Raw genomic sequence first — 15,677 nt, forward strand, 5'->3', positions numbered from 1 at the left:
TAATTCTAATTAGAAAAGTAGATAAACTTTTTTCTTTTTCCTTTCATTTTTTTTTTGCTTTTTAGGGCTGCACTTGTGGCATATGGAAGTTTCCAGGTAAGGGGTCAAACTGGAGCTACAGCTGCCGGCCTATGCCACAGCAACATGGGATCCAAGCTGTGTCTGTGACCTATACACCACAGCTCAGGGCAATGTCATATCCTTAACTCACTGAGCGAGGCCAGGGATTGAAATTGCATCCTCACAGATACTAGTCAGATTCATTTCCACTGAGCCAGGACGGGAACTCCTGAAAAGTAGATAAACTTTTAATCTGAGATGAAGGTTCATATATATTACCCTCAGGATTTATCCCACCTCAGTTTTTCTCTTATTTTGAAGCAGGAGTACAGGACGCCTGTCTGACTTTTATGCAAAGGCATATTCCAAGTGTTTTCCTAGCTGGTTAGCAACATTATCATACCTTCTTTTTTAAAAGGGCTATTAATTAAATGTAAACATAACAGAGAACCTCTCAAACACTTTAATGGGTCCCCATGGGTAAATGCTGTTTCTTTTGGGTGTTTTCGTTAATTTGCTCTGGTGATCCATTACATAAAATCTCTACTGGGTTTCATCATGTTAAATGAATGCTTTCAAATAAAAAAGAAACCACAGAAGTCTTCCAAGATAGTTTACTGATCAATAAAACTACACAAACATTATCAGTAATAATTAGTGTAAAAATTGATTAGGAAAGTCTTTTTAAAAAATATTTCTTAAAAATTTTAAAGCCTTTAAAACAAGTATTTTGTCTGTATTTTCTTTCCAAAAAGACAAAAATAGGCACAAAGGGGGAGGTTATTGTGTTGTTAACATTAGAATTAGTTATTAGTTATTTTATAGGAAGCTGAACTCAGAACATTTGGGGGGAAATTGAGATATCTCCTCCTACAAAATTAATAGAAAATAAATTGTTTTAAGACAAAGAGTGTATCTTTCTCATGCCCTAATTCTCATTTTGTGATTTACTAATTGCATAAGTCAAAAGGAGTATAATATAAAGCCAAGCAAAATCAGAGTCATGTCATGTTCATAATTACACGAATTACTAAGACACCTGGAATTAAGGATACAGAAGCACAGTGCCAATTCTGGGGAAGGAACCTGGTCTTGAATTATAAAGCTAATGAAACAGAACGAAGGAAAGACATGGCCTCAGAGGGAGGTGGAAAAGGTGAGGAGGAACAAAATGCAAATTAGTATACTGATAAGAAGTTAAAAAGAATCAATGATGTGAGACAATGAAAAACACAATCATTTTAGCATTTGTCTTCAGTGAAGCACAACTCTTCTGACTTAACTCTCACACTCTGGTCTTTCTGCTCCCTTTCTGGTAACAAAAACCTCTGGAAAGCCAAATGCTGCTCTAAATTGGCATTGGTCCTAGCTCAAAACTTGTCAAATAATCACAGCTTGGTAAGGGTCATTTCCACGATAAGTAAACAAGTTTCTGATTTCCCAGCCTGACAAGCTGACTCATTTTCAAGTCTTCATGTGGAAACTATATATTTCCAGTTTCTGAGGCCCCAGACTTGGAGTCATCTTTGACTCTTCTAAGAGAAGAAAGTTTTAATACCCGACATCCATCACCCGTCCCTTTTTAATACCCGACATCCATCACCAGTCCTTTTAGCTCTAACTTCAAAATGTACTCAGAATCTCATACTCTAACCAAACTCCCATCATCTCTCACCTGCTTACTACAGGAACATCCAGGAAGTTTCCCAGCTTCTGCCTTTGCTATATCCACTCACCTCCTTTTTTTTTTTTTTTTTTTTAAATGGCCACACCTGCAGAATATGAAAGTTCCTGGGCCAGGGATTGAATCTGAGCAGCTGCATCAATGCCAGATCCTTTAACCCACTGCACTGGGCCAGGGAGGGAACCCATGCCCCCGCAACCATCTGGGCTGCTGCAGTCAAATTCTTATCCTACTGTTCCACAGCAGGACCTCCCCACCCATCTACTCTTAAGATGGCATGTTGTAAGACTTCTAAATGAGAGTCTTACAATGTTGCTCAATGCTCTTATGATCTGACCTCTACTATGTCTCTGACCTCAACTTTTACCTCTCTTCTCACCTCTCATTCTGTTCTTCTCACATTGGCCCCTTGATTTTGTTTTCAAATGTGCATATCCCCACTTCAGGGCCTAGGCCTTCATTTCTCTGCTTCAAATGCTCTTCCTTTATATATTTGCATGGCTCACATCAATCTTTTTCAGGTCTCTGATCAAACATCACCTTTTTAGAAAGGCCTTCTTTGACTGCTCTATTTATATGACAGTAGGCTTCTACACCTATTACCATTTTTTAATTTTTTTTTTTTAATTTGTAGAACCATACCCATGGTATATAGAGGTTCCCAGGCTAGGGGTGGAATTGAAGCTGTAGCTGCTAGCCTATACCATAGCCACAGCAATTGGGATCCGAGCCATGTCTGTGACTGTACAGCTCACAGCAATGCTGTATCCTTAACCCACTGAGTGAGACCAGGGATCGAACCTGTGTCCTCACGGATGCTAGTCAGATTCGTTTTTGCTGAGCCATGATGCAGACTTCTGTTTATCTAAATTTTTATTGAGGAGAACACACATAGGGTTAAGGACACACATTTTAAGTATATATATTGATATTCTCATGTAACAACCATGTAGGTCATGATATAACATTTCCTAGCACCCTGAAATCACTCTCATGGCCTTTCCCAATCTATACTCCCTAAAGGTAACTACTAGTCTGACTTCCATCTTTACAGATTTTTTTTGTATCTTTGTAGATTTTTTTTGTAGATTTTTGATTTTGCCTATTCTCCTATTTTGTCCTTTTTTCCCCAGCTTTATTTTGAGGTATATTGACAATTAAAAATTGCATGTATTTAAAGTGCACAACTTAATAATTTGATAAAAGTTTACATTGTGAAATGATCACCACGGTCAAGCTAATTAAACTGCCATTATCCACATGGTCACCAATTTCTTCTTTTGGGGGTTGAGAACACTTAAGTTCTACCTTTGTAGAAAATTTCAAGTATACAATACAGTATTGTTAACTACTGTTACACTGCTATACAATAGAGCTTCTGAACCTAATCTGGACACAACTGAAACTTTGGCCCTCCATAAGTTCTCAGTGGTCAAGGTCACAAAACATTGAAAATACCTTTCTGTAATATCTCTTATATACTAGACTCGAATTAGAAGTATTGAATAACTTCAAAGTCATTATACAATTATTTTCATTAGTATTTTGAAGGAGTAAAAAAGCCTTTGTAAAATTTAATCTCAGTAAGATAGTACCTACAGTCTGAAACAGCTTAGCATTAATACTCTCTGTAGAGGGTTTAAGTTTTTCTAAAGCCCTTTTCTGATTTAAAGCCATACTTGTTTGATAAGTCCAATTTCTTTCTAGTTACCCTAGAATTTTACGTCAAGGTCATTCAAAAAATGTGCAGAAGAAATCTTGGTAGTAGCTGTACAAATTCAAATTTACATGGAGCTAGTCAATTTAATTTTATCATGATGTTGAAATGCTTCTATGCCTTTAACATGAACTTTTCTAAAGGAAACTCCATGGTTTGCTTATGGCACTAATTTGAGCAAACATAGATTTCTATTACTTGGGTGTCTTTCTTGTTTGCCTCTCACAAAAAAAAAAAAAATGTGGTTTGACTTGTATTTAAAGAAAATTCTTGCATCCACTGTAGTTTGCAGATATCTTTGCCATTCATTTTGTTTATTGCATGAGTGTTATATGAGACTGGTTGAGAAAAATCTTGGAAAAGGAAAGCAAGTCAATGATTTCTATAAAAAACAGTGATGTTCAGAGTTTAAGCCCTTGAGTAGATCTTGAGTCATTAGCATCGAAGCTATCTTAGCTTCTAGATAAGATCATTAACAAAATACTTTTAAAACAAGACTAGAAGGAGATGAAAAACAGTATTGCGCTAATTAATTTATTGTTATCTCATCGAATCTCCTCAACAGCCCTATGATATGGGGTTATTGTTAAACCTATTTTAAAGGTGCGGTGTCTTAGGCATAAGATTTAAAAATGTGCTCAAGGTCTCATACAGTGTTAGCAGTGGGCCAATTAGAACTCATACTTATCTCGCCCCAAAGTTTGTGCTCTAAATTACTATACTACATTGCAATCCTAGCCTACTTTGTGTTTTTATCTAGATAACAAATACTTGGTTAGAAAACTCTGCATACTTTCCTAGGTCAAATTCACAGTTATTGCTTTGAATAAATCCTTGAAAAATTCCAGGAGTAGTAAGAAGTTCAGGAAGGCAGAAAATGAAAAGGAGTAAAAAGAAGTATTATTAGAAAATAATGACAGAAGCCAAATGTAAAGTGTTTTATATGCCAAGTTAAGGTGTCAGATTTTATCCTACCAATGGTTCTCAAATTTTAGTGGACATCAGAATCTCCTGAAGGACTCGGGCCCTATCTCCAGAGTTTCTGATCAACTTAACAGTTTTTGTGATCAACTTGTGGCTAGAAAGGGAGAACTTAGGACTGACCTAAAGTCTAGCTTGAGAGACAGATAGATCATGATGTCACTAAATATGATAATGACTGTGGGAAGTTGTGGGGAAACCCCATTAAAGTTTGCTTTGAATTTATTAAATCTGAGATGTTTAAAGACAACAGGTGGAGACAAGGAGCTGAAGGAAGATCTGGAACCTGAGTAAAGTTGGATACAGATAAAGATCTAAGGGTAACAACACAGAAATGGATGCTTAAGCCATAGACATGGATGAAACCACTTAGGGCTAGTGAATAAGAAAAGTAGAGAACCGAGCATCAGAATGTGAGGAAACATCATTATTTAAGATTTGTGCATAAAAATAGTCACTACAAGAAGTCGGGGAAGAAACTCAAAACCCTCAGTGACATAAAAGAAGAACAAAAATATAGAGTGTGGCCTCTGAAGCCAAGGGAAGGAGGAATTTAGAGAGGCTGGTTCACAGTATCAAGTTGTTTTCCTGAGTTAGAGTAGCTTCAACTTTTGATGAAAAGGAAAACAGTACCATCTATCCCATTAATTTGTCTACTGGTTCCATGGAGCTGGAAACATGAGTTAAGGGACAAAATGATAATATGAACATCCTTTGATAAGTAGAGTGCTTTACAGTAAAACACACTGTCATAAATTACTGTTAGCATATTCTAAGTGTGGAAACAAGCTCCAGCAATTTGCCCTTAGTCACAGAGCCACAACTGAACCAGCATGGAATGGGGTTTTCTGCTTTCTCAACAACCCCTGGAAAGTATTAGGTTTTAAGATTAAAGCCAAAACACTAATAAATGGAAGCTAACTGAGATCTTATTTTTCTCTTACCATCTGTAAAACAGGCCTCTGGCTCATCTGAATTTACAGGCTCAGCTTCTGCTTCTTCTCCTTCTCCTGGCAAAGGGTTATCAATGGTGCTGCACTCGGAGGAACTCGATCGGTTCAGCCTCTAAAAAGAAATTCACCACCCCACAGGAGAGTTCATTTAGGGTTCATTCAAGTCTTGCATTAAATTGTATTTGATAATCAGAGTCATGCAAAGTGTTATGAAAAAAGATTAACAGTCTGATGGCCAGGAAAAAAAAAAACATAAACACACATTGAGGTCACCTTACAATGCATATATGTTTGATCTTTCTATCTACACATCCTGTGAAAAATATATTCTATAATTTTTAGTAGGCTAAAAGTATATTTAGTAAGCTAATAATTCTATTAGGATAGAATAGAATTAGCTTTAAGGTAACATTTTTATGTCAATTATAACATGTGCACCATTGGCCACATTTTAATTTTGTTTAACATAAATTTGTATATATAATAATTATTATTTTAGAACAACCAAGACCCTAATAGCAATAATATGCAAGTGCCAAACTGCCAACACCTGCTAACAGAGAAGTCAGATCTGATAATTGGCAGAAAAAGCTTGTTCATACTTAAAATTTAAAAAAGAATAAAATCAGTGTGAAATGAAATCCAAATACACTATTTCTATTATCTCTTGGATTTAAGAATATGCATCAGGATGATGTAGATAGAAGGCCTTTCATCAAAACCAAAAAAGTCAAATACCGTATTGGAATCAAAATGTCAAAGACCACAACAATTATCTCATCCAAAATCATCTATTTTAGTGATGAAATTTCAGGAGATAGTAGAAAGGATCATAAAGCATTATTTATAATTTGAAGAGATAGTGGCGAGAAAAGTGAGCACCACATGCAAACTCTGAAACAGATCCCATGAAGTTGAACATGGCAGACCAACAAATGACAGCAATGAATTCATTGTCATTATGATCATAAAATTGATCATAATACAAACAAGTTTTTCCCTCCCAGAACTTTATGATCAAACATGATGTTTACACATACATATACATAGAAAGTTTTACAAAAAATACATACAGCAATTGTAGCAAAACTCTGCCAAATTTTCCTAATACTGTTTTATAAGGGGTAGAGCAGCAAGCATATCAATGAGAGTTCAATTTTCATTTTCATTTGCTAAATGACATGTGAGTATTGGAAACTACTAGTTACTACAGCACATACTTCTCTAATTAAGATTACAGCTTTACTTGATTTTTTAAAGAATAGTTCAAACAAATCCAAGTGCTAAAAATGAGGAAATACTCATTTCATTTAAATTAATTCCTCAATCTACTGATTTGCATTAAGACCATAGGTCCAACCTAAGATATTAATTTTTAGAGAATAACTTGGAAGGTAAAAGTGTCCTTTATGGATACCACATTAAATTCTCAGTGCTATTATTATCACACAATCAGTAAAAAGGCATTGATAAAGTATTGTCCATAAGAAATGATGTGAGCAAAGTTATTTTTATAACTGAAGTAAGGAATTACGAATACTCTATTAAATTAATACTTCTAATCTACTTTGGCACAGAAGTATTATTCCCACAAGGTCGAAGAGTTTTAAAATATTATAAGTTATTAACAGTATCAATATGAAATTTCATTTAAGAATTAGGCTATTTAAACTGATTGCTTCATTTGAAATTAAAATAAAGCAAATATAAATTAATTCCAAGACTGAATATTCTGTAAGGCTTAAGGTTTGAAGATGATATATGCTACACCAGGAAAAAATGGGGAAACTTACTTATAATTACTAATATATCCTATTGTGCCAATTACCACAGAAACCAATTTTAAGTACCATATCAAAAAGACTACAATTATTTGATATCCTCAATTCTTGACCTTTCAGCTGCAAATGAACTGTCACCAGGGACCTGAAAGACAAGGCACTAAGATTCTGTGGCGATGAGACCAAATCCTTCCATCCTTAAAAAAGGTTATGGGTTGGGACTCTGAGGCAAAGTAGTGGGTGGAATAACTGAAAGAAAGCAAAGCTCCTTTCTGCTATTAGCCAAAAAAACTGACAATGAGGAAATAGATATAATGGTTTTTCTCTCAACTGGTAACAACTTTTAAATACAATGATTCAAATTTGCAAAATTCTGACATAGGCTAAGTTAATGAAAACATCTTCAACCTCAACATTTGGTTTTTTCATTCTTTAAAAAAGCATTAACAGGAGTTCTTGCATGGTTCAGCAGAAGTGAATCTGACTAGCATCCCTGATTCTCTTTTGTTTAGGTAATTACTATATCACATGTAGGTAGGTAGGTAGGTAGGTAGGTAGATAGATAGATAGATAGAGATAGGTAGATAGATATTTCTATTTTCTTCAATGTGTATCCACAAAACACTAAAGTAGTTTTGAAATCCTCAATCTTGATTACAAACTTTTCACTATTGAAAATATCAAATTAAAAGCTTAATTATTCCTCATGGACCTCTTTTTGATTGCCTGGAAGGTGCATTTTCTTTAACACTGCATGTGAGTAGAGACTCTGTAAAATACAGGTGTCATATGAGAGAGTGTCCTAGGGTGATCACTTAAAAATTCGTTACTATCATTTCTTGAACTAGGTGTTCACATTGTAAGCCTATTTCATGCTAGCATGGATGGTGGTTAATGTTAGTCATTTCTTATTTTAAGAGATATGAAATAATAACATGATAATCTGGCATCAAAATAAAAAAACAATTAACATATAGCAGCGCTATAGAAAACACAGAATTCAATGAAAGTCTTATTCAAAGAGGGTGGTTGGTGTTCAAAACATCCCAAAGATGTCACATTTAAAGTATGAACCCTGAGGCTATTTGCTTCACATGACAAAAGAGAGATATTCTTATGAGTAGCATAGTCTAGAATAGTCAGTTCACCTGAGCATCAAAACAAAGAAACACAAATGACAGCAAGAAGGTTGAAAGAAACAAATCAAAAGGAAGGGATGGGCATATCTGGCAGAAAAATTATGGGAGATATTATTGATACACTAAGCTCCATTATATGTCAATAAGAAAAACTTTTTTATTAGATCCAAATCAATAACACCCATCTTTTAATTTTACAGATTAATTATACAATTGATAGCTATAATGAGGGTTCTGAATCTATAATGAGGAGTAAAATGGAAAAGTTTACAATAAAGGATTAAAGGACTTTAAAGAGGAATTCCACAAAGAGCCACCATGCTTTGTGTGAGTCAAGAGTCCAATGTTTTCCAGGTTTACTATCTTTTTATGCGATGACTTGGATTTTAAAGCCAAAATACGCTTTTCTCTCCCTCGCAATTGTTAGACCCCCGCCCCCACCTTTTTAATCTTCTGGAGAAATGCAAACACTACCTTCCTCAGCCTTTTTAAAGTTGGAGGTTACCTATGATATTACCACTTGTGTTTTTTAATCTCGAGAGTAATGGTAGGTAGTTTCCTTACATGACATGATTTAGCTTCTGGGTTTCTCAAAGTCCCTTCTAATCCTTTTCCAGTCTTTCTGGAATTCTGATTTCTCTCAACACTATTTTTATTTCTTTATCAACATTATTTTTAAAAGGTAATACCCTAAGTTAAAAAGTACCCCAGATAGCCTTCATTCATGGAAAAAGTTTTTTCTTTTCTGTTACTTCTCTTTTCTTACTTATTTCACTTTACTTACATTTAAGTAGCAGAAAATAGTTTATTTGCTAGTTACAATAAACTCTTATCTCGCGTAATTATGGGCAACTAAAACTCCAAGACTTTTTCAAATAAAGGGTAAGAAAAACAGAGTTTTCCCTTCCCAGTGTTTTGATGTTTGCTGTTGGAGAAACTGTACGCTTTTGGGGAACAGCTGCTCATTCAACAGGAAATCCATTTAATAGTTCCATCACAAGGTCAAATGGTTTATAGTAGAAGATGTTGGAGAAATAATGTCAAATCTCAGTCACAACCAGGGAAATTTAAAAATAAAGCAAATAATTTACTGAAAGTTCTTAGTTTTCCTAGGGCACTTTCGATTCAATAACACAATTTATGGGACTAAAAGATAAGCTCTTGCATATAAAAACAAATAAATAAATGTAACAAAGTTTGGCCACATAAGAAGGTTGGACTGGCTATAGATCTCTCAGCCAGATCTTACAGAATCATCAACTTATTTTCTAATGGAAAGGCAGGTGGCAAGACCAGTAAGGTCTTACAAAGTAAAGCAACCATCAGTATTTAATGGCTCTGTGCACTAACATGTAACTCTTTGCAGAGAACATTTATTTAAATAGCTGGAATACGTGTGGTCAAATCAGAAAGAATATCTTTAAAACTTTAGGAACATTTATACAATTCTACTACTACTACCACTACTACTTTTTTTTTTTCTTCTGCTTTTTAGGGACACACTCAAGGCAAATGGAAGTTCCCAGACTAGGGGTTGAATCAGAGCTACAGCTGCTGGCCTACACCACAGCCACAGTAATGCCAGATCCGTGCTGCGTCTGCAACCTACACCACAGCTCCCGGCAACACCGGATTCTTAATCCATTGAGTGAGGCCAGGGATCAAATCTGCAACCTCATGGTTCCTCGTCAGATTCATTTCTGCTGCATCACAAAGGGAACTCCATACTACTACTATTTTTACTGCTAAGGCCTGCTAGACAACTGCAGCAAGTAGGTAAATAAGGATTGGAAGATAGGTAAACATGACAGCAAAATGTGAGGTAAAGGCATACACTTTGTGACTCAATATCACTAAATATTATTTATAACTAAAAAAGAAATGACAAACAAAAACCAAACAAGCTGTATATCTGAATGATTAATGTTACTCCCTAAAAACTACCCACAACGAGGAAGGAAAAGAAAAGACAAATTCCAATGAGTGGAACAGTTAGCAGGCTTTAAATACCTGGCCTTTTACTATTGAAAACACAATGCAAAATAAAATTTGGCACAGATAAAATGTATTTTTCCTAACCTTTATGTAGGAAGCTTCTGCCCAAGAAAAGTATTGTGTTGCAAGTTATTCCTTACAACTGAAATATCCAGAGATTTTGTTTATCAGGCGAATGACCATTCCTTAATATGCACCTCATGCTTTCTAGCAGTAATTTGGTTAAAAAAAAAAAAAGGAATAATAACTTAGGAATTAAGCACACACACGCAAACACAAAACACACACAAACACAAAACACACACAATAACACACATACACACATATTTCCGAAAGCAGTTTTCTGAAAAACAATGTTTTACTTACACATATATAGATACTACTGTATACGTGTGCATCTTACTTTAGCTTCTAGGGAAAGGAAATTTACTACATTTTTGAATAAAATTGTTTTCTAAGGAAATACTCCCTCTAAATCACCATCAATTTGAAATAGAAAAATATGTCTTTTACTTAAGAATACCTTTAAAATTAACTTCGAGTAAACTAGAAGAATGATATTTAAAAAAAATTTGAAACTCTTAGCATTACTATTCCTAGAGTGTATCAATTTAAGGATACAGTTTTGCTTTCATCATTGCAAATGGAAAACAATAATACAAACATCCTAACAAAGACAAATTTAAAATATGAACTTCATTACATATAAAAAGCCAACATTCAGATTAACACAGATTTTTTTTTCCTTCCAAGGAACTGCTAGAGTTTAGTCATTCAACAGGCTATACTAAAAATAAAATATTATATCTGAGTAGTATATTTTCTTTTATATGTGTTAGACAATTACATATGGCAATCCATATTGACCTGTTTCTAATTTTAGAGAAAGTGTTTTATATCTTATTGACAGATTTAGTGTTTTGTTTTTTTGTGGCCGCACTTGGGGCATACAGAATCTCCAGGCTAGGGGTTGAAATGAAGCTGCAGCTGCTGGCCTACGCCACAGCCACAGCAATGCCAGATCTGAGCTGCATCTGAGACCTATGCCATAGCTTGCAGTGACACAAAATTCTTAACCCACTGAGTAAAGCCAGGGATTGAATCCCATCCTCATGGACACTATGTCAGGTTCTTAGTCCACTGAGTCACAACAGAAACTCCAGATCTAGTGTTCACTTCATAATATGTTCCATTTAAACCTCTTATCTTCTTGAGGCTACTTTGTACATCTGTCCTCTCGTAAGATATATACAATTGTCCCTCAGTATCTTGGGAGGTTGGACCAGGACCTCAGCAGATACCAAAATCTGCAAATCCTCAAGTCTCTTATATAAAAAGGTACAGTATTTTCATATAGCCTATGCACATTCTTTCATTCTCCCTTATACTTTAAATAATCTATAGATTATTTGTAATATCTAGTACAACGTAAATGCTATGCACGTAGTTGTAAATACAAAGTAAATGCTATGTAAGTAGTTTCTGGTGTGCCGTAAACTCATGCTTTGCTTTTTGGAACTTTCTGGATTTTTTTTTCCCCTAATATTTTTGATCCCCGGTTGGTTCTATCTGCCCATGTGGAACCCATGGGTGTGGAGGGCCAAGTGTAAATAATAAGAAACTTATTCTCATAAGTATGTAAAACTGCTTCTGGAACCAAATTAATCACTTCAGTCATTTATAACATTCCTTTATAGGCAGAGCCTAGTAAATTATTAATTAATGCATTTGGTATATGATCAAATAAAAAACTAACATTAATTGTTGATTTAAAGAAAAAACCCTAGTTATCAATGTGCTTAAGATCACTTCAAAATATATTCAGAGTTTGGCCTTGAAGCTGGGTACTGTAGCTCTGTCTCCAACTTCCTAGACATGTACTCAGAAACTGTCTAAGTCTCAATTACCTTATCTGTGAATATGCAACTAGCGCTAGAATGGTCTTTCCTAGTACGAGATTTTTATGTTTATGCCTGAAATATTTCTCCCACAAAATTGTTTCCTAATAGTTTTCATTTACTGAATTTGAATGTGACAATATTTTTTTTCCCAGCTTTACTGAGATATAATGGACATTCAGTATTGTATAAGTTTAAGGCATACAATGTGATAATTAGATACATGCATACACTGTGAAATGTTTACCTCAGTCAGGTTAGTTAACACTTCCTTCACCTCACAATAATTACTATTTTGTTGTTGTGGTGGTGAGAATATTAAAACTCTACTCTGGTCATAGTAAACGTTAACCATTTAATGCGATATACAACTAAACATACAGTTGACCTTTGAATGTCATGGGGCTGAGAGGCAGGACTCCTTGTGCAGTATACATTTCAATATCACTTATAGTCAGCCCTCTGCACCATGGTTCCTCAGTATCCTTTGATCCACATTTGTGGATTCAACCAACTGTGGATCGTGTAGTACTATATTATTTGCCATTGAAAATAATCTCTCTGTAAGTGGACTCACGTAGTTCAAATCCTTGTTGTCCAAGGGTCAACTGTATACCTTAAATTAGGACAGGAATTTGATAGAGTTCTTTAAATTAAATGCTGCTTCAACGGCTTCTGTTTACATACTATATCTTACTTTTATAATCTATCCCAAAAAAAATATCTATAGATCATGCAGTTAAAATCACCCAAGGACATGAGAGATATATCAAGGAAGTCATCAAGAGAATAACAAAAAAAGATGGAATTGCCCCAGTGACATGCTGTGATGTCAATTCATCTATGGAACAGCTGTGTATGTTTCTACTTTCTTGCAATGCGTCAGGCAGAACGATTTTGTAGCTGAACAGCATGCACGACACTGAAAAAAAATATCATATACATATGTATGATTTTTTTTTAGGTAACCTGTATAAAAGTGGTCATATATGTCTCTGCCTGGTTAAAAGCACAGAGTTGCATCCTTGATGGATCCAGTTTGTTTTTACCCCTGTGAGAAGTAAGAAGGTTAGGAACTGAAGTCTGTAAATGCAGCATGATGGAACAGTTTATTCAACTGATTACAAATATTTAAAGCCACATACCTGTAAGAAGGAATTAGTTATATTTGACAATACATGCTATATGCTCAATGCAAAACAATATATTTGAAACAGTAATAAGATTAAATATCATTCAACATAGATTTAAAAATAATGAACTAAACAGTTATAAAATTCTGTTATTTAGGAGATGAATTTAAATACTACAATGTGGGAAGGCAATCTTTTGCATTCTGTTTGCTCTACATGGCAAGCATTTTAAAATAAGTGATCCTCAATATTAAAATGGGGTAGAGTGAGGGTATGTGGTTTTTGAAGCATATTCTAAAGTGAGCATTTCTTGATTTACCCTTTTTTTTTTTCCATTTTTTTTGGCCGCCTCACAGCATATGGAGTTCCCCGACCAGGGATCAGATTTGAGCCACAGTAGCAACCTAAGCCAGGGAACGCTGGATTCTTAACCCACTGTGCAGGGCCAGGGATTGAACCTGCATCCCAGTTCCCCCAAGATGCTGCCAATCCCTTTGTACCACATAAGTAAATTCTCCTGATTTAATGTTCACATTTCAAGCATCATTATAGGAAAGGAATATTTTCAAATCTATCAAAATGCAAAAATTCAGAAACACTGATTTAAATGACCAAAATTTCATTGTTTTTAGACATATGAACAAATCCAATAAGAATGAACATTTCTTCAAATAGTCTGGGACAAATGTGCAAAAAAAAGAAATGATCATAGTAAAATTCTATAGGGGTTTGTTTTGTTTTTTTTTGTTTTGTTTTGTTTTTGTAAGAATCCATGCATAAAAGATAGGATCAAATGTCAGCTTCCCCAAAATGTGTAATTGTAATTAATCCCTAAATCTTGCCAAATCAAATGCCTTTCTGGAAAAGATATTTTTAAAAATGCAATAATGAGAAGAAATCTAAACTGCCTACAACTCTTTTTTGTGCAAAAAAAATTTAAAAAAATCTAAGGAGAGATGGACCTGATAACAGTGTAATTAAAACTACCATATAGTAAAAATCCATAAAATATTTAACCATGATGACTTCAAATATTTGAACAAGTTTTTATCAAATCAATAAAGGGAATACACTTAATAACAAGTAAGCACATTTAAGTTGCTCCAAAGATGATGGCTTTCAAAAACTGAATACTGAATAAATGAATGGGTGGATGGATTAAATGAATGAGTACCTCAGATGAACATGAATGTTTGTTCCTCTGCCTGGGAGTTCCTTCACCACATTCACAGAGTGAAATGATCTCCTTTAGAGTGTAGCTTAGGTGCCACCTCCTATCAAGTGCCTTCAACCTGATATCATCCCTTACTCAATGCATCCTCAATGGATTGGTTTATTTTTCTCTTATGGAATGTGCTATGTTCTGTTCTCTATTATATTATCGAGGTAGACCATAACCTAATGAATTAGCACTAAGTAGGATTAGAAACTGAACATGAAATAGCAAATGTACAATGCCATTATAACAGAAAATCTGATTCTGAATTGCAACATGACAGAGAAATAACAGAAAATAATTATATTCCTAATCATTCTCTTTCCTTTCTGTGGTATGCATTATTGTGGTTAAAGCTTGGAGTTCAAATTTTAAAAGACCCCCAGAAACATCAGTAACTAACCAGCACCATTTCTCAATCTTTTAGCAACTTAGTTCTGTAAATGTCGACTGATATTATCTACTTTCCTGGGTTGCCGTAAGGAGGAAAGTTACCCAGTGTATATGTAAGTGGCTAATATATGCATTTTCTCCTTGGTCTCTTTGGTGTCTTCCTCTTTTGTATCCACTTCTCAAGTGTTGAGTTAATCACTTCCCCTCTTTCTAGGGTCCCTTGAATAGAGTGGACCCTCAGGTGTACTGCCTAGATTTCCCTTTCAGACAAGCCACACATTCCTCCACCTGCTATGAGTGTTGGCACCTGTAGCTCACGACTCTCTGGGAGTTGAAATGCAGAAGGGAGCTACCCCACCCAAGGTGACATCCCCGCCACTGAAAGAGTAGACAAAGAGCCTGTATCCAATGACTGACTAACACGAAGTACACAAAGTCCTGACCCCTTGCTTCAGTTTGGGACTACTCCAAAGGGTCATTCCAGTGCCAGAGATGCCTGGAGGATCAGCCAAGGCCTCTGCTGCAATTGCAGAGCATTTCAACTTCTCCCTCTGCCTAATCATCTTGTGTCCCCTTCTCGCCACCCCTCTCCCTGCTCCCTCCCTTTCACTCTTTCCTCCCCTCTTCTTTCTCCTAATAAATTCTTTCTACCATAAAACCCACTTCAAATGCCACCTCCACTCTGAAGTATTCCAATTTACTTTCAAGATTAGTCACCTATCCTTAT

At 35.2% G+C, this 15,677-nt stretch overlaps 1 protein-coding gene and 1 long non-coding RNA gene across 2 annotated transcripts in view; one reads left to right on the forward strand and one right to left on the reverse strand.

Annotated features, from left to right (window-relative positions):
* LOC125123254 (uncharacterized) overlaps positions 1-15,677 on the forward strand; it is a 105,841-nt gene that overhangs the window by 89,332 nt on the left and 832 nt on the right. The gene's annotated exons all lie outside the window — the stretch shown is intronic.
* Positions 1-15,677, reverse strand: part of SCN9A (sodium voltage-gated channel alpha subunit 9) — a 162,803-nt gene that overhangs the window by 38,295 nt on the left and 108,831 nt on the right. Inside the window, exon 18 of the mRNA XM_047772799.1 lies at positions 5,387-5,507. Coding sequence (XP_047628755.1) covers positions 5,387-5,507 — 121 coding nt within the window. The remainder of the gene's footprint in view (positions 1-5,386; positions 5,508-15,677) is intronic.

The sequence above is a fragment of the Phacochoerus africanus genome, chromosome 3 (genome assembly GCF_016906955.1).
Source record: "Phacochoerus africanus isolate WHEZ1 chromosome 3, ROS_Pafr_v1, whole genome shotgun sequence".
Lineage (NCBI taxonomy): Eukaryota > Metazoa > Chordata > Mammalia > Artiodactyla > Suidae > Phacochoerus > Phacochoerus africanus.